Below are 19337 nucleotides of genomic sequence, written 5' to 3'. Positions count from 1 at the left end.
GGGCCAATAATTTCATAGTTTTCCAATCACTCTTCCAATGAATTTATTTCTCATCCCTTTGAAGTCTGTTCTTTTAAAGTCAATTATTTCTGTTCCAGGTGGTTGTCCCCTACTCTGCGGTACATTCCCTCATTCTTATTTCTTGGCTTGGAGATAGAAACAGTGATATCCAAGTTACCACAAAATAACACAGTAGCTCTAGACCATGCCAGATCAGAAATGGTAAGGAGTCCTAGGAGGGAATATTGTACAGAAAACTGAACTTATTTGAAAGAATAAGTAAAACAATATCTATTGTACATAATCTCAAGTTTTTCACTGCTTCAACCTGCGCATGTGCAAAATAGTACAAAAAGACAATGTAAACCATAAGGCCATCATGGGCAGCTGCAGCACTGAAGTGTCCATCATCCTGAGTGCCTCAACGCAGAAGTATACATAATGCTTTAGATCACTTGCAGAAATTGTTACACATTTGGTCAAGAGCAGAGCTTCAACTTTCTCCACAGGTCCTGTGAAATGCAAGGCAATGCCACCTGATCTGCCCTTTGCTGTGCTTTTCTATCAGGCTCTTGCTCAGTCAAATTCAAACTAACCTGAATTAAGCAACCGGTTTACTTAGTCGCTCTCACAAAATGAACAACCACCCACTGATAATAGTTTTCTGTCCAATCTACTTAACAGGAAGTAATGATATTTCCTATCAGAGGCTTGGGGAAAAGCATCGTCAAACTACCCTCAAAGAATGTCAATTACACTATGCTTCAATTTACTGTGTACAGCAATGATCTGGAAATAGGACTTGTAAGATTAGTGTTGTAATATTGTAAGATAGTCCAAATTTGAAGAAAATAGTATATAATTCTAAGGATTAAAGTAAGTTGCAAGGCGATATTGATAAGATAGTGAATTAGTCAAAAATGTGGCAGATAGAATTCCATGTCAGTTCAATGCGAGGTTATATGTTTTACAATATACTTCAAATAGGGGAAATCTGGGAGATGAAAGCAGGATTTGGGGAATCAGGTTCACAGGTCTCTAAAAGCAGCACCTTAAGGCCATCAAAAAAGAGAGGGAGACAGACAGAGAGAGAAGAAGAGAAGGGGGAATGAAGTTGGAAAGGGGAAGAGGAGGAGAGGGAGATCTCTACTGCACTAGAAGGAGGGGTGGGGAAACAAAAACTTACGAACAAATTTCTTTTGCATAGTCTCCAATAAGGCCTGGTGAGCATCTTCTGCCTGTAGGGCCACTGAACATTCCCTGGCCAACATAGTTCGTACAAGGTGTTCTCCACAACCTTGAAGGGGGAAATTAAAAAAAAAAATGCAAATTATCAAAAGATCACAAGTGGAAAGATAGCTATATGATAGAAACAGATAATAGCAATATCCTTTCCATACAATTTATTAGCCAATAAGCAAACAGTTCTTTTAGGAAAAAAAAGTTTATTTGAAGCAATGTAGTTCTTAGAATGTCACTCTTATGTTTACTGTTGTTTTCTGTCAGAACTTCATTCAAACCACAGCAGAATTAATCTTCAAAAAATAAAGTCAATCTGAGTAATGTTTCTTGTACCAGACCCACAACAAAAGACAAATATACTTACAATTGACACCACATACTCATTTGTTGTAGAACAATAAAGATTTTGGGGTGCATAACTTGGACAAGGACCACGTCTGTAATCTTAAACATCCATTGTGTGTCACAGGAACATTTTTTTTTAAATAGATCTTTCGATGGGCACGTCTTTCATGTTTGAAAATTGGAAACAGGTGCATGTAAAAGAACACACATACATTTGTTGCATTAAGATACACACGTTTTCAATTTCCAGACATGAAAGAACCTCCTGTTTGAGAGCAAAAAAATAAAATCCATTTCTGTTCTGTCTGCCATATGATGAAGACTTTACAGGCTATGACATTTACGTTTTTTTTTTAGAAAACTAGCAGCCTTGGTTATCTTTCATAGCAATTTGATACAAAATACTTTTAATGGGAACCACACTGCTCATCATACTATATAGCAGAAGACCTTTTTATGCACTAAATGTCATACTGACAACAGGAGTAGTTAAAAAAAAAATGCATTCTAGATTTCTAAAATCATTTGAGAATGTTGCAAGATGCAATAATGACAGTATGGTGGAACAGCACATGGTCTAACCATGTGCTCTGCTCTTTAGCAACCCAACAATTAGCAAAAGAACGAAAGGGACAATAAGAATTTTTTCTTTTATATACAAGCAGCGAGTTATGATGATTTGACTACCTGAAAGGGAGGGTGGGGTAGAAGCAGATGCAGTAGTAACTTTCAAAAGGCATCCGATGGAAAAAAAATTTTCAGGGGAGCGGGATAAATTGGATGGCTCTTCCAAAGAGCTTGCACAGGCACAATAGGTCAAATGGCTCTACCATTCTAATGATTCTAGATATGGCTCTCTAGATATGGCCAAACAGGGACAGTAGAGTGCTTTTGTTTTGCATTGGATTTTATTAGCAATATAATCGAATATTCTATTTGCTTCTACTATAGGCTCACCTTACTGATCACTGGCCTTTAGCAATTCATTTTTATAGCATTTATGGGGCAAATTTTACTTGCTGACGTGTTGGGAGTGGGGTGGGTCCAGTAGCACATGGGAAGTCTGGCTTTCCATGTGCTGTGAAGTTTTAGCTCCACAGTTTGTCATTTTTGGCCCCGACAGGTTCCCCATCAGGACGTCAGCCTGATTCACAAACCTGATGACCAGTCAGGCAGGGCACACGCAGGAGGAGGCCCCAGGTCCAGGTAGGTCCGATCCCTGACCCTGGGGGATGTCTTAGGGTGGGAGAGCTTGTGATGCCAGAAGGAAGCACTCCTGCTCCTCCTAAACCACAAGTAGTGCTGTGAAGGCACCTGCCTTCTTCCCGAGGTTTCCGTGTTTCCCAAGGCCCAGGAAACCTGGACAGCCGTAGTTGAACCTGCAAAGCATGTTAAATCCAAGGCTACCAGGCTTGTTAACACATTTAAAATGCCATTCCACTTCCTGGGAGCAGGTTGGCTGTCTGCCCCGCGTCTCATCTCAGTAAAACCCAGAAGTCAGCAGCTTGGTGCTGGCACCTCAACACTCCTGGAAATTTTGCTCACCTATGTTAAAATTTCCCTCCCCATGTCTTTTACCTGCTCAAATGTCTTTAGTTTAGAACTCTGCATAGTATTAGCTTACCTATGTGCATAACACTACATTTAAATCGATATTAAAGGATATCTACCAGGCATGGGACCATTGCCACATCGCACTGCGAACCGGTTATATTTTTTCCCCTCATCTGAGATCTTAATGCTCACACCAACACTTGTATCACAGGTGAACTTGCGGATAGTTCAATCAATGGCTTTATTCTGATTATTAATAACGATAATGAGCAATGCTCTCATTAATGACGCCTATTGGACCCGACTCCCCATGCAGAACCACTACAATTAATAACCTTCTGCTTTCATAAAAGCAAAGAATTCCTCATGAACTCAAGGTCGTTGCAGGTTCAACTACGGTTGTCCAGGTGCCTTCACAGCACTACTTGTGGTTTAGGAAGAGCGGGAGTGCTTCCTTCTGGCATCACAAGCTCCCCCACCCTAAGACATCCCCCAGGGTCAGGGATTTGCAAATCCCACAGGACTCTAAGCTTATTGAGTAGCCCATTATGCGACACACTAAAATCCAGGCAGAAATCAACCATGCAACCTATACCCACAAACCCAGAAACCTCTTTGAAAACTTCAAATAGGTTGATAAGACACCAACACATTTTCCAGAAACCATTTTGAAAATCTTCAGTAAGCCCTTCTCTGTCTAAGTGAGCAAAGTAGCTCTAAAGAATTCTTCTAGCAACTTGTTTATAATGAAAGTCAAGTTATAATTTCCCTCCTGTCCATGGAAACTAGAATCCACACTCTTCGGATAGGGGACTGTTGGTTTGGCTGTAAGCATTATTGGTGCATTCCTGAAAGGGGAAGGAGTCAAAAGATCCATGCTTCCACCTCCTGTGAATACTCAGCGAAAAGGGTAAAGAGGAGACAGTTGGGCAGTTAGCCTTGTTTTTAATTTTTAAACAGTGTTTGCGGCATAAGCCTGGGGTCTAGAGCTGGTCTGTTTTTATAGTTAGAAGTTGTCTACAAAGAAAAATAATTCCAGAAACACCAAGACTATATGCAAGGCAGAACCAAAATTTGAAACAAGGATCTTGGTAAGAATAGAGGACAAGTACCAAAAAGCAACACTTAAATGCAGGTCACTGGTTTACTGTGCACTTAAGATTTGTGTACAATACATCCCAATTATACAAGTGGGACATTATGGCCTTGGAAGGGAGTAAAAAGAAAGGAACTAAATCGCACAAGAAGCAACTGTGCTACAAGGAAAGATGCAAGCGCTAGTTTACATTGGAAAAAGAAAATCAGCTCAGACGGAGCCTTATTGAGAAGATAAAAGGAACAAATAAACTGGAGTGATGTTCAGTCCCAACCACTTAGAGCACTTGTATTGGTACCAATGCGATTTGCCCACTATATGGTTTATGTGAAAATACATTATTTGTGAGGGGAACTGAAGGAGTAACATTAATAGCACACTGGCACCAAAGTTATCGATGTGGAATTATTTATATCGAGAAATGCCAAAAGTGACGCGGTTTTCAAATAATCACCCTGACATGCGAAATCCTCCATTAGCAACTAACTTTAAAAAAAATGGAACTGAGGTTTGGAAGCTGCCCTTGTTCACGCATGTGTTATTCAGTGTGTTCACAATTTTTTCCAAATGTCTTCAGTAGTAGCTGACACCATTTAGCAGTGATCAAGTATAATAGGTAATTGTACCTTAGCCTGCAGAGACTTTTTAAATTGGCAATGAAAACTGTTTGCTCTGCCTGCCCAATTTAAAACGGGTGGCTTAAGTGAGGACTGTGACAACGGTAATCTACCCATCCTCATCCTTTTCACTCTGTCTGCATCCTTCAAAATGGGTGACTACACCATCCTCCTCCAATGCTTCGCCACGATCGTCCAACTGTGTGGGGCTGTACTCTTATCTATCTAGTTGCAGCCAGAGAGCCAGCTGCAATGGCTTCTCTTCCTGCTCCCGCACTGTTACTCCTGGTGTCCCCCATGGAGCTATCCTTGATTTCCTATTTCTCACTTAAATTCTGCCTTTCAGCGACATCACCCAAAAACACAGCGTCATTTTCCACATATATGCTGACAATATCCACTATCACCGCTCTCGATGCCGCTATCTTCCCTAAAATGTCAGACTGCTCACCTGACATCCAGTACTGGATGAGCAGAAATTTTCTCCAACTAAACACTGGAAAAATGAAAGCCATCGTTTTCAGTCCTGTCACAAACTCCACTCCCAGCCACCAACTCTAATCCTCTGCCTGGCAACTATCTGAGGCAGACCCAGACCTTCTGATGAGCTTCTGACTGCATATCCACACTAATCACCAAGACCACCAATTTTCACCTCCGTAACATCACCTGACTCAGCTCATCTGCTGCCGTAACCCTCGTCCATACCTTTCTCACCTCCAGACTTGAGTAATCCAACATACTCCTGGCCAGCAGCCTACTTTCTACCCTCTGTAGACATGGGGTCAACCAAAGCTATGCTGCCTGTGTCCTTACTTGTACCACGTCCCATTCATCCATCACCCCTGTGCTGTACATTGGCTTCTGGTTAAGCAACACCTCTCTTAACATGCTCATTTTCAAAGTTCTCCATGGCCTCACCCCTCCCCATCTCTAATCTCCTCCAGCCCTACAACCCTCCGATATCTGCGTTCCTCCAATTCTAGCCTCGAGCATTCCTGATTCTAATCATTCCACCATTGTTGGCCATGCCTTCAGCTCCAAGGCCCTAAGCTCTGGAATTCCCTCCCTAAACCAGTCTGCCTCTTTTCCCTCCTTTAAGACATTCCTTAAAACCTACTTCTTTGACAAATTCTGCCCTAATATCTCATGTAGCTCAGTGTAACATTTTGTTTGATTACACTCATGAGAAGTGCCTTGGGGCATTTTACTATGTTAAAGTCGCTATATAAATACAAGTGATTATTGTTGTTGGTGGGCTCTATATTAATTCAAGCTCCAAGTTAGGAGAACATGAATTCAAGTTTACGCCAAAAAGTAAGTGAATGTGCAGCTAAGGTAGAATTTATTTTTGTAGAGGATGATGAATATGTGGGATAGGCTTCCCAGGGATTCAGTGCAATCAAAATGTTACAATTGCAAATAAAGCCCAGCTCAATCACTACCTTGCTCCCAATGGCTGAAAACCGCATCCACATCTTAATAACCTCTAGACTTGTGTTTTTCACCAGCCAGCCAAGCTCCACTTCCTCCAGTACTCCACTGTACACATCCATTCAACTATCACCCTTGGCCTTGCTGATATCCAATGTCAGTTAGCAAAAAATTTGTCTCCATTGATAAATCCACCTGCAACTTTTTTCAGCCCTACTCCTCTGGCTCACAAATTGCTTTGCCAATTCTAATCAACTGAGCATGTCCCTTTCTCACGCATTCCATTATTTGTAAATCAGCCTCCTCATGCTTACATGTTGAAATTTTCCTAAACACATTCAATGGCAACTACTCTCCCTACCTTGCAAAACCTTCTTAAAGTCTACCTTTTACTGCCTCTGACAACCCCCTCTGACAACCCTTTCTTCCCCTGCATGGGTCCAACTCCCAACTTCTGAAGCATTTTCATGACAGTAAAGGCATTACAGAAGGACAAGTTAGTGTTGATTTAGATAGTGGGTGAAATGAGGTTAAAAAAAAAACCCACTAGCATTCTATCACTTTTCATTATTTACTTGGAGGAGCATATATTAATTTTTAAAAATAGTTAAAAAGGGAAAATGTCATCACATGCAGTAAATACCTGATGTACTCACAGCTGTAGAATACATGTTATGGCCACCTGTATTTTCTGCCCAGCAACCACAGCCATACACAGCAGCCTGAAAACAAATGCAGTCAACAGTGTTGAAAACTTGTCTCACTGAACTTCAACAGAAAGAGAAACTGTGCCAGAAATATTCATTTTCTTTATAAACATTCAGGATATAATTAAGATCTACCTTTTAATTATTTTCACAATGTACCTAAAGCTTTAGCAGTGATAAAGACAAGCATTTAGATGTCATGTTCTACTGTGTTCTTACTCATTCTTTTGATTTTTGTTTTTTTGTTCTTCAGGATATTGCCGAAAGACCTTACAGGTTGCTTATTTCCTCCAAATGGAGGTAGGGTTTGAAATGTTAGTATTTTTGCATTTCATTACTGCACAAGCAACAATGTTATGGTTTGGGGTTTGGATTTTCTTCCAACATAGCAAGAAAGCAGTTTCTATAAGAAGATCAAGTCTCCCACAAACCAAGACCTGCACTCTTATCCATGCCAAGAATGAGACAGCATGCCATGTGGACGACAATAAACCCTAAATAACTGCTTGAGACCCTGTGAAATACCCACCAACTTTCTCCTGTCTACTCCAAAAAGCACTAAATACATATAGCTTTCAGAACTTTCCACTCAGGCTTCAATGGATAGCTTTATTAGCAAGATAATAGACAGAAGCAGTAAAGCACAGCCAATTACTAAGTATAATTAGACTTGCACAATTACACAGTTTCAAGACAAGAAAGCCTTGAATCCTTAGAATTCTTTTCAGTAGCTTCTGACTGAATCTCTGATGGATGCTATGTCGAAGGTGAGCTTGCAAATAACCCCCATGTTCCCTTATGTGGTTGAAATAAGAGGCAATGAGGAACTGGGGACATGTTCTTCTAATTACATACCTGTCCATGTTAATTTTAAAAGATGTCCACTTGGTGATCAAATGTTCCTTCGCAATAAGTCAGGCAATGTTAACCATTTTTAATTTTTGCTTAGGTAACAGGTGAACTGTAGCCCCCTGCCATGTGATAGTCTGTTTCCTTTAGTTACCTGGCAACAACTGAAATCGTAACTTTGTCTGCTTGGCATAGGTCCTGGGCATAAAGCTGGCAACTCAGTGTCTCATTATTGGTTTTTAAAAAAGGCATAAACTAGAGTTTAGACATAAAATAACCACTGCCCTTCAAAGATGCAATAATTGGATTAGCTCGAGTTCAAAGGCTTCCAAGAGCTGATTACAGACAACTTATCTGTAGTATTCTTTGTCTAGATAGAATGTGCTTCCTTTAAAGAATGGCTGAACTATATTTTTAAGAACACATTTGTTGTCATACCATAAATATGGTACAGAAATCTCACTGCTTTATGGCAACATTTCTTCTAAATTCAACACAAGCCACTTAAAGGAACAAAAATGGGCTAATAAGCACCAAGGATTACCATTACAATCAAGATACCAAAAAAATATTAGTCGTCCAATATATATTTCAACAAGACAATATGATAGATGTCAGTGATGTGCATTTGCTTTATTGTTGAATACCAATAGCAATACAGTGATTTTATTTCTTGACTGAGACCAGAGGAAAGTGTATATTTAGCATGTTAATACAAATATTTTACAAATGAAACAAGCATATTTACTTGGCCAACTCTCCCAGGATACTTCATTGCTAAGCCTCCACTGGAAACAGCAGCAGCTACATTTCCTTCATGGTCCACAACTACTGCCCCAACAGTATCAAGTGAAGCTGTGACATTAGTCTAAAAAAAGAAACAAGACCAGAGTAAGTATTTATTCAGAATCTCAAAAAGACAAAACATGTTATAAACCCCAAATAAGAAAAAAAACTTAAATTTATAAAGTCTTTCAGTAACATCCTCAAGCCCCACAAATGCCTCTCAGTCAATTACTTTTGAAGTGTGCCAGTGCTGTAATGTAGGCAAAAGCAGAAGCCAATTTTTACACAGCCAGAAACAATGAACAGCAATGTGATAAATAATCAGATAATTTATTTTAGTACTGTTGGGTGAAGGATAGATGCAAGCCAGGATACCAGGACTACTCTACTTTTCTTTGAATAGTACCACAGGATATTTTACATCCCCGAGCAGGAAGATGGGGTCTCATTTTAGCGTGCCGGCTGAAAGACGGCACCTCCCATCAGTGCAGCACTCCTTCAATACTGCACTGAAGTGCCAGTCTAAATTTGCTGGAGTGGAGCTTGTACTGCCATCTTATGACATAAAAGTAAGTGCAACCACTGAGCCAAGTGGTCAAAGAATTTAGAATTTACTGTATACAGTTCAAGGACATTAAATCTGTTATTTTGGAGGAGGGGAATGAATTTTTATAATTCAAGTGAGGGATATCACTGCTGGGAAATGGAGACTTTTCCATTGGGATTAGTAGTAATATTTCTATCCTGATTTCACGTTATTGCTTCAAGTGCACTAAATATGCAATTGTGGATATCAGGAACATAGTCCAAATTTCTGTTCATTATTGTTTTGAAGTCAAAGTTACCACTTGTAATAATTTAGGAACTTTAGAACAAGTTGCAAAAATAAACAAGGGTATGCCATCTGCAAAGTCTCGGATGTCTTAAAATCTCCAATACTGAATCTTTCCCTGTGCATTCCAAATAAGTAATATATTTGAATTGCATTACTACTATAGCAGTGGTTGATTCAGCAATACACATCTTGATGTACTTTTTTTTTCGTTTGTGGGGTGTGGACGTCTCTGGCTAGGCCAGCATTTATTGCCCATCCCTAATTGCCCTTGAAACATGTAGGCCAGACCAGGTAAGGATGGCAGATTTCCTTCCCTAAAGGACATTAGTGAACCAGATGGGTTTTTACAACAAATCGACAATGGTTTCATGGTCATCATTAGACTAGATTTTTAATTCCAGATTTATTAACGGAATTCAAATTTCACCATCTGTTGTGGTGGGTTTTGAACCCATGTCCCCAGAGCAGTAGCCTGGGCTCTAGATTACTAGTCCAGTTACATTACCACTACGCCACCATCTCTGCTGTATACATTGTATAATTTCTGGGCAAAAATAGGAGTATAGAGCTGCAATCATAAAATTAAATGGGAAGCTACAAAGTAAATGAGATCGGAGACTAGCCTCACTGGCCTTTATCTCAAAAGGACTGGAAAACAATAGGAAAAATTATGTAAATAGACAAAGATCCGGTTAGGCACCGCAGAAAAGGATATATTGGCCTTGGGGAGATGCAGTGCAGATTCACCAGAATGATACTGGAGCTAAAAGGGTTAAATAAGAAACAGGTTAAATAGACTAGGTTGTATTCCCTCAAAGTATAAAGATTAATGGGGGATCTAACTGAGATATTTAAAAATGACTAAAAGGAGTTGATAGGTTATACAGAGGAAAATTATTTCCTCTGGGAAGTCCTGAACAAGGGGGGCATGAACTTAAAATCAGATCTAAGCCGTTGAGGGGTGATGTCAGGAAGCACTTCTCCACAAAGGGTAGTGGAAATCTGGAATTCACTTCCCTCAAAAGCTGTCAATTGAAAAAAAAAGATTGATAGATTTTTGTTAAGTAAGGATATTAAAGGTTACCGAGTCAAGGCGGGTGTATGAATTGAAGATACAGATCAGCCATGGTCTAACTGAATGGCAAAATAGGCTTGAGGAGTTGAATGACCTACTTCTGTTGCTATGTTCTTACAATAGTGGCGTTACTCTAAATGTGGTCTAACTAGATCTTCGTCTATTTACATAATTTCCCCTTTTGTTTTCCAGTTGCCTTGAGATAAAAATACCTTTACAGGATCAACAACAGTTACATTTTTTAAAGTGAACTGAAAACCATTTTACTTTTCAATCTCCATTCCATTAACGGGAGGCAATACAATTTGATTCTTGGTCAGTTCACTTCCCAGTTTTTTTTCCCCAAAATGGATTGAATCTTGTCAAATTACCTAGTCACTGGAACAGCCTTTCCACAAATTTGAAAACAGAATTCTGGGTGGCTTTGACTCATGCAATGATTTAAATGCCATCAGTATAATCATGCAAAATGCTTACTGTACAAATAGGAGCTGACCAATGAACAAAAATACTGTAGATGTTAATCTACCGGAATAACGATGAATGCAAAAAGAACGCCTGATAAATTGAGAGAAAACCTCAACGGGAACTCAAATACTTGTGTGGCACAGTAAGGTGGTGAATTAAATCACTACACCACACAATACAAGTAATGGGTCTTTCTCAAAACAAAACCTTCCTTTCTTTCTCCATCCACACAAAACCCAGCCAAAATTAATTTTTCACCCAAGTGTGTAGAATTAGCACAAGGTATTTCTGAAAATTGCTTGGAGGGAAAAACTATTCTAAATCAAATGCAAGTATTAATATATCAATTGTACCACTCACTCAAATATCCCCATCTACTGGCTAGTAAAAGAATAGCAATAGCAGACACCTGTCCTGCCTACTGGATGATCATGAAGAGCACTGCATTCAAAGGTGCACCAATTACATTAGGAAATGTTTTATCAACTCATTCAACTTCTTAGTCATAGGGAGAGTCAGAGAGATAGAGCACTGAAACAGGCCCTTCAGCCCACCAAGTCTGTGCTGACCAACAACCACCCACTTATACTAATCCTACATTAATCCCATATTCCCTACCATATCCCCACTTTCCCTCAATTTTCCTACCACCTACCTACACTAGGGGCAATTTACAATGGCCAATTTACCCATCAACCTGCAAGTCTTTGGCATGTGGGAGGAAACCGGAGCACCCGGCGGAAACCCACGCAGTCACAGGGAGAACTTGCAAACTCCGCACAGGCAGTACCCAGAACCGAACCCGGGTCGCTGGAGCTGTGAGGCTGTAGTGCTAACCACTGCGCCACTGTACCACCCATATGTATGTTAACATACCAAGCAGACTACAAACAATCTGCTTGCACTACCATTTTGTATTTTGCTACTGCTTTGAAAAGGCAGACAGCTGCAAATCTGAGAAAACTCCAGAACACCTCAATAATAAATGAAAGGAAGCACACAGGTGTTAGTAGCCACCAAGCATTTATGAGAAATGTCAGCCTCATAATTATAATAAAGTGATAGGGTCATAGTTTTCAATTGCTTCTCAGATTCATGCAAAAATTGGATCTTTTATAAAGATGGAAGACAATCATTTTGCTGCAGCGAACAGCTCTCCATTGCGGAATCAGGGAGGGAAGAAAATTAGCAAGAAAACAAATAAAAGGAGTTCAGCAGGAAAATTCGCTATGTTCTGCAAAGGCTCAACTTAAATACATCTACACTTCTGGAAGATTATAATGTACACATCCTTTCAGTTATCTCTACGAGAGGGGGAGAAAACCTCAGGATTCGAAGGAGAGCAGAAACCCATGTTGCACTGGCAGTTAGACCCAATGACTTACTAAAAGCCACTAATATCCTTAAAATCCACCAACCAAGTTCCTCCTTCTGAGAGCAGTAGTAGGGAATAGCATTTATGGCAAGACAAGAACTAGCATCAGGTCATGTGCCCAAAAATTTACACCGAAAAAAACCTCTGCCTCCATTCAGTTCAGTAGGAAGCGAAGTATCACCTTAAGTTCAACCAGATGAGATTTTGAATCAATCACAGGAGAACCCTAGTGCAATCAGCTAGTACTATAAAAATTCTTGCACAAATGTAACCTCTTCTTGCAATATTCACTGAAAACGTATAAATGCTGTCTTTGTCCAAAATGTATGTGTTTTGGTTCCCTATTTCAAATAAGCTTAATTATCAGAAGTCCAGTGTCTGGCAATGAACAACCAGTAGCTAAGGATACTTAGTAGTAACCTCCTGCACCTTTGCTTTATAAAGTGCATTAAAGTCACAAGATGGAGATAGATATATTAAGCAATGGTCAGCAATAGAGATCAGTTATGTAAAAAAGTCACTCAATTTTTCTCCTCTTACCATTCCGTTATCCCTATGCAAGTACCTCAGACCAAACAGCGATCATGCCGCTTCTTCAAGAGGCTTGAATTACTGCAAGTATGTGCCCAGTGGAGTCGAGCCAAAGGAAGCAAACAATACCAGGATAAACCTCAATTCTGAAGGAGATTTATTTTACTGTTAAATCAAAACCAAAACATCAAATCCCACACTTCACAAGTTTTCCCTCATAAAAGTAGATTGACACAGATCTGGTTACCAACTATGTACCCTTCTTGGACCTGAAAGGCATTTCCACTTTAGCCAGTATGCACTAGGTCTTCAACCAATTGCAGTCTCCCTTTTTTGTTATTTCCTTTGACATTTTTGACCAAAATATTAGTGTAAAACTATGACCCATTGGAAGCCTTCAGTTACTACAGAAAACACACATTCCAACAGTTAGTATACAACTGAACTTGAAATTCGCTTTTAAGGGAAGAAGATATAGGGTGAAATATGATTCTGATACTCATAGTTCCTTATTACCATTCTAAAGCATTGCTTGATTGCCACCTCATCCAATGCTGAAACATCTAATCCTTTCATCACTAGCATACCATGGCCATTGTGTGTACTACCTTTAGGATGTTCTGCAGTACCTTGCTAGGACTTCTTCGGCTGTATCTCCAAAACCAGTGACCTCCACCACTTAGAAAGGCAAAGGCTGCAGTTGCACGGGAATACCATCACCTCCAGGTTCCTCTCCAAATCAGACACCAGCCTGACTTGGGCATATATCACTGCTCTTTCATTGTTGCCGAGTCAAAATCCTAGAACTTGCTATGTAACAGCACTGTGGGAGTACCTTCATCACATGGACTGCAAAGATCCAAGAAGGTGGCCGACAATCACCTTCTACAGGGCAATTAGGGATGGGCAATAAATACTGGCCTTCCAAACTACATACATATCCAGAGGATGAATGTAAAAACAAAAAGTTTCAGAAGCATTTGAGAAAGACAAAAGATTGAAAAATCTTAGAGGAACTGATATGGTTCAAAAATGAATTAATAATATGGCAAATTCTCCATCCAGAATAAAGCAGCAATGCTTTCAGAAAAGCAACCAAAACATCTGGGCAAAAGGGAGAAAAAGGCCACTAAGTGTGACTTTTCATTCATCAGGTTATCCTGCGTGGTTTCTGGTCAGATGTCAGAATCTTTTGTACCCGTCAGTTCTTGTGGGCTTAAATACAGTTCACTCAAAACAATTACAGTGGTACCTCTAACCTCAACACAGGTAGCCAGTTAGCTGCGTGCAATATCAGCCTACCTCTTACTCAACATTTGGATAAGACAGAACTCAAATCTCAAAGCTTTTCCGTCAGCAAAAAACAGAATTTCACTTGTTCTATTAAACCATAGCCTGAATTTTCGCTTGCATTTTTTCACGAAGTAACAATCACCTAATTGACATATGGTCAGATTATTCATCTTTGCTAATGCAGATACCAATCAATTTAGCATTATACTCTGATTCCTGGCCCAGGAGAAGCTAGCAAAGGAAATTGAGTCTTACTCTGCACAACAAATGCAACTAAGCAACAATATAAAAAAGGGACCCAGCTAAACATCAATTGTAATACAGCAATTTGGGGGGGAATTTTATGCTGTCCCCCATGGTGCGTATGGAGGCAGGGAGAGCATAAAATTGGGTGGGATGGTGACTGGGTGGGTGGATTCCCGCCACCATCCCGCCTCCATCAAAATTTAGTCCGAGGCAGGAAGGCCTATGAACGGCCTTCCCGCCCCGCGGCCAATTGAGGCCTTTAACTGGGCAATTAACCCCCAATTAAGACTCTCTTCCCACTGCAGCGCAATTAGCCATGTGGCCCTGTCACCGCACAGGAAGCACTGAACAAAAAACCCTGCGACCTGCTTCTCGGCTCCAGGGTCCCTCATTAACAGACACAATGCCTGAATAAGGGACCAGCCATCGGGAAGTGAGAGGGGGCCCGCTGAGTCACCCACTGCCATTGCTACCGACACCCCCTTCCCCTGCCACCCCCACCCCTCCCACCCTGACCTACCTGTGGCCCAGGTCCAGCAATGCTCCTCAGCTTACAGTAGGTGCCCCTCCAGCAGCAGCCACCACCTCCATGGTGGCACTGTAGCTGCCAGTCTCTGATTGGCCGGCAGCTCTCCAAAGGCGGGACTTCCAGATATGGGGTCCTTGATCCTGTGGAAGGCCCACTGCTGTTCACAAGTGCCACAACAAAATCCCGGCCTAGGAGTCATATACATGCTTTTAGTAAACATTACTCCCTTGCCTCGATATCTCAGAATGTCAAGTACTTTGTTGTTACTAAACTCCATGGTGGCTATGACTCCTAGGCTGGAATTCCACCCACCCCCCCCCCCCCCCCGCCCCCCACCCCCGAAGTGCAGGATGGTGGCAGGGGCAGGGGGTAAAATGGATTGGGAGGCTCGGGGGGCCCTTCCCGACCCATTTTACATGCAGCGATGGCAGTGAAAACCGGCCCACCCACCTCGGCCAATCAAGGCCAGTTAATGGCCACTTAAGGGCCTCTGCCCACCGCCACGGGGATTTTACCCTTGGCTGGTTGGACAGCCCAGGCCTGAGAAAAGCCACCTGACAAAAGCAGGCGTCTTTTTGACGGCCAGTGGGGGGGGGGGGGGGGGGGTCTCCTGGTCAGGCACCCTGTGCCCGACGGAAGGCCACCTCCCCACGTCCAGCACCTACCACCCCCACCATCGACCCACCCTTGCCTTGCCAGGGCCCGACCAATCACCCCCGGCGAGGCCCCAACAACTCAGCTTTGATTCGGGGTCATCCTTCCTCTTCTTGTGGAAGCTAGGTTGCAGTCCCAGCAGTGGCCACCACTCCTGGTGAAGCTACTAGGGCAATGAGCTGCCAGCCCGCTGATTGGCCAGCAGATGCATTAGACGAGACTTCCTGCCTCGATGAGGTGGAAGTCCCGCCTAAGCCCAACTAAGAGCTTGGGGACCATAAAATCCGAACTGGATCCCCAGGCCCGACGGGGACGAGATCGCCACAGACTTATCTGTCGGTGGACACCCAAGGAAAAAATTACGCCCCAGTGTAACTTTTTTTGTATAATACTCCATGTAAAAGTTGAGATTGCATAAATGAATGAACACCAACTGCAATTAGACAAGATATTAAAACAGGAAATTAGCATGCCCTCCAACATACAAAACTCCTTCTCAGCCTATACATTTTTTCTGGGCTTGGTTTGGAGTTGCCCTATTATTTTGTGTTCTGCTGCGTTTCAGTGCAGATGCCTGATCAAATGAAGAAATTGAGTGTACCTAGATACCCCTACTCGATGACTGCAATATCCTAGATGTATAAATGGATAAATTAAGGTCTCAAAAGTGTTATCTTTTACCTTTTTTAGGACACTGTTTCCCCCATTACTTTTTCTGCTTTCAAACACAACACACACCATATGCAGCCAAGAAAGTGGACTGAAAGCATTTTTCCCCATTTTCTATTTGTACCATTTGAAACAGCTACCGAGTAGCCACTAACACTGCCGACCAGTTTTCTCTCCCAGAACTTACACACAGAAGTGTAGTTCAGATTGGCAGCTCCTAAATGCTGCAGGTGATGACAGCAAGCTCATGCCTCACCAGCCCGTGGCATAACATAGAAAGAAAGATAGCACTTCATAACATTCCAAAGCTGTTTATTCAAAGGGCAGCATCTGTTATGCAGGCAAACATATTTGAACTGTAATGCACTATGCCAAGAAATCTGCAAGACTATGGGGAAATAGCAGGGGGAGGGAGACTTTTGAACTGTTCTTTCAAAGAGCCTATACAGTCAAGATGGGCTGAATGGTATCCTTCTGTACTTATGATTCTATGAAATGTTTTTAAAACTAACAAGTTTAAATTATCTAGATTCAGGAACAGACTTATTTGGACATATTTTAAAGGAGTCAAACTTGAGATCTGGACATTTAGTCCCATTAACTATTTCCAGAAATGTTGGTGTTATATTTTCAGCTGATCTCATTAACAAAACAACAGCTAGCCACAATGTAACTGGTGGGACATGTACCAATCTAGGAAATAAAACCAGATTAGTTATGAAGTTTAAAAAAAAATACAAAAATGAGCAGGCAACATGACCAATTAAAAAAGCCAAAATCATGGCAAATATTTTTAGATGGCATTTGCACACTATTTTGCTTTCCTCAGAAACTGAGTGTTTACCACTGGAAATAAGGTTGATGACATAGGACATTGACAACTACATTTACAAAAAGTGATTACAATTATTTATAATAGCACTGTGATTTTAAAATGCCAGCAATAATGTTTTCCATTACAGCAATAGTGATGGGTTTGGGAACCTGCATCAAATTCATGCAAGTTTCCACACCCGTCATTATTAGCAGAAAAGACTCAAGCCAGCAGACTTAACTCAAGCCACTGCATGCACCTTTCTCAACAACTTCTGGATTTTTAAAAAAAACTGGTAGTCTGTGAATGGACAATTTCTATCTCAGGGCATATGGTATGTAAACTCCATCCTCTCTACTTCAGGGAAACCATTTGATAGATATAGTTTATGCCTAAAAATTATATTCTTATTATAAGTTCTCCAATCTTTTCTGAGGGAACTTCAAAAACAAACATGTTTATGTAATACACTAAGGGCTGTTTTTTCCAGCTTGCCACCGATATTGCACGCGCGAGATGTGCGCCGTGGAGCCGCTGCGATATTTAGCGTGGCAGCTCATTGATGGAGGGGGCAGACCGCCTGTCCCCGATGACAGAGGGGGCAAATGCTCCTTCCCCGGCAACGGGCACCACCGCGCAAATGCCATTTTTAAAGGGCTTCAGGCCCTTTTGCATCATTTAAATTTTTAAAGTCACAGCTTTTTAAAAAATAAAATTAAACATTTATTCACAGTTCCAATCCCCTCTCCCACCCAACAAATGTCTAATCAGTTTTTTTTTGTACTCTCCCCACCACCCCCCCAGAAAAAGTAAACTCTCAATTCCAACCTAGCCCCCTGCACTTGCTATACTTTAACCTTCAACCCCTTCCTACCATCCCCTCCATCAATCGCATTAGTTTTTGCCACTGCCCCTCCACCCACCCGCCTTGAAAACTTCACTCCTCTCCCCCTCCCCACCAGTGTTCCGCCTCGGATCTCCAAACAGAGATCCGAAAGGGCAAAAGTTCCGGCAGCCAGCCAGAATATCAGAGCGGGATAGCCATCGCTACAAGGTCATTATTTACGTAATTTATATTAATATATTTTTATTGGGTCCCCGTTGTCAAGTGGCCGCGGGACAGGCCGCCATGAGGCCTCGCCGCCGCTGGTAATACAGGGTGGGGCCTTCCCGGTGTCAAGGCTCGTGGCGGGCCTTTCCTAGAGATACTTTACGGCCCCCACCACCCCCCACGGCCATGATCCCCAACGTTGGTGGAGGGGGCTGGTAAAATCCAGCCCTAGTTATGTCCCATAATTATAGCTGAAGAGAAAGCCAGTGCCATTGATGATGATGAGAAGCAGGACTTTATATTTTGTAATGCATTTAAAAGTTTACAGTGGCTGTATATTTTTAAATTTATGCTTGCGAATAATGATTGTTTTGAGCTTAAAAACTAAAATAGAAACCTTCTAAAAAGGTTGCATCATGATTAACATTTGGTGAGATTTTCTAAATAAAAGTTTGGAAATAAAATGATGATTTTGGAAACTCAAAGTACTAATAAGGAAACGATCCAAATTGGTTTAAGCTTGTAACTTTTATCTTTTTTTTGACAACTATAAAAATTCATACCTGAAAGATGGCAAGTAAAGAGCTGTGGAGATTTACTTATTACACAAGGGTACATTTTGAAGGAACAAATTTCTTAATCTAGCTGCAGTAGGTAGGGACTATATTATTTATTTACATAAAAAAAAGTCAAAAACACTTAATTCACTCTTTCTGGGAAGGTCTCGTGGAACATTTCAGCAGAGATGTCCATCCCTTGGAGTAGTGATTCACCCATCAATAAACACCATGGGAGTTTAGCTTGTCTTTTATGTATGAAATTTTTTTTTGACCATTTCAAAAGATCATAACCAGTAGTTCCATACACAGGTCTCACAAAGCAGATGGGAACAAGCTAAGTGTGAATTTCCAAGTGGTTTTAATTACTCCAAGCCTCTCCTGATTCTGGAAGCAGTGAGTCATGTTGGCCATGCTGCTGCACGGATGATCTTGGATAACAAATGGCATTCGGCGAAACAACAGCTGAGACAACACAACCAAGTCTGAGCCAACAACTGTACACAGACATTGCCAGCAAAGTCCACTGGACAGCAATTATGAGCAGCAACACTAGCTGATCTGTCCACTCCCTAGCTTAAGGATGCTACAATTCACCAGTTTTTTTTTT

General features: G+C 41.3%; 1 protein-coding gene across 6 annotated transcripts in view; it reads right to left on the bottom strand.

Annotated features, from left to right (window-relative positions):
- Window positions 1-19337, bottom strand: part of tasp1 (taspase, threonine aspartase, 1) — a 110338-nt gene that overhangs the window by 33138 nt on the left and 57863 nt on the right. For 3 of the 6 annotated variants that reach the window (XM_068044320.1, XM_068044322.1, XM_068044321.1), the window contains exons 8-10: window positions 8593-8712; window positions 6945-7010; window positions 1187-1297 (exon numbers count right to left, since the gene is read on the bottom strand). In XM_068044320.1, the coding sequence (XP_067900421.1) occupies window positions 1187-1297; window positions 6945-7010; window positions 8593-8712 (297 nt within the window). Of the gene's footprint in view, window positions 1-1186; window positions 1298-6931; window positions 7011-8592; window positions 8713-19337 lie in introns of all 6 variants that reach the window. The other 3 variants (XM_068044318.1, XM_068044317.1, XM_068044319.1) reach the window with 1 other exon arrangement.

This window comes from Heterodontus francisci, chromosome 13 (genome assembly GCF_036365525.1).
Source record: "Heterodontus francisci isolate sHetFra1 chromosome 13, sHetFra1.hap1, whole genome shotgun sequence".
Taxonomy (NCBI): Eukaryota; Metazoa; Chordata; class Chondrichthyes; order Heterodontiformes; family Heterodontidae; genus Heterodontus; species Heterodontus francisci.
The sequence above is the reverse complement of the archived record's forward strand: the minus strand, read 5'-3'. Positions and strand labels throughout refer to the sequence as shown.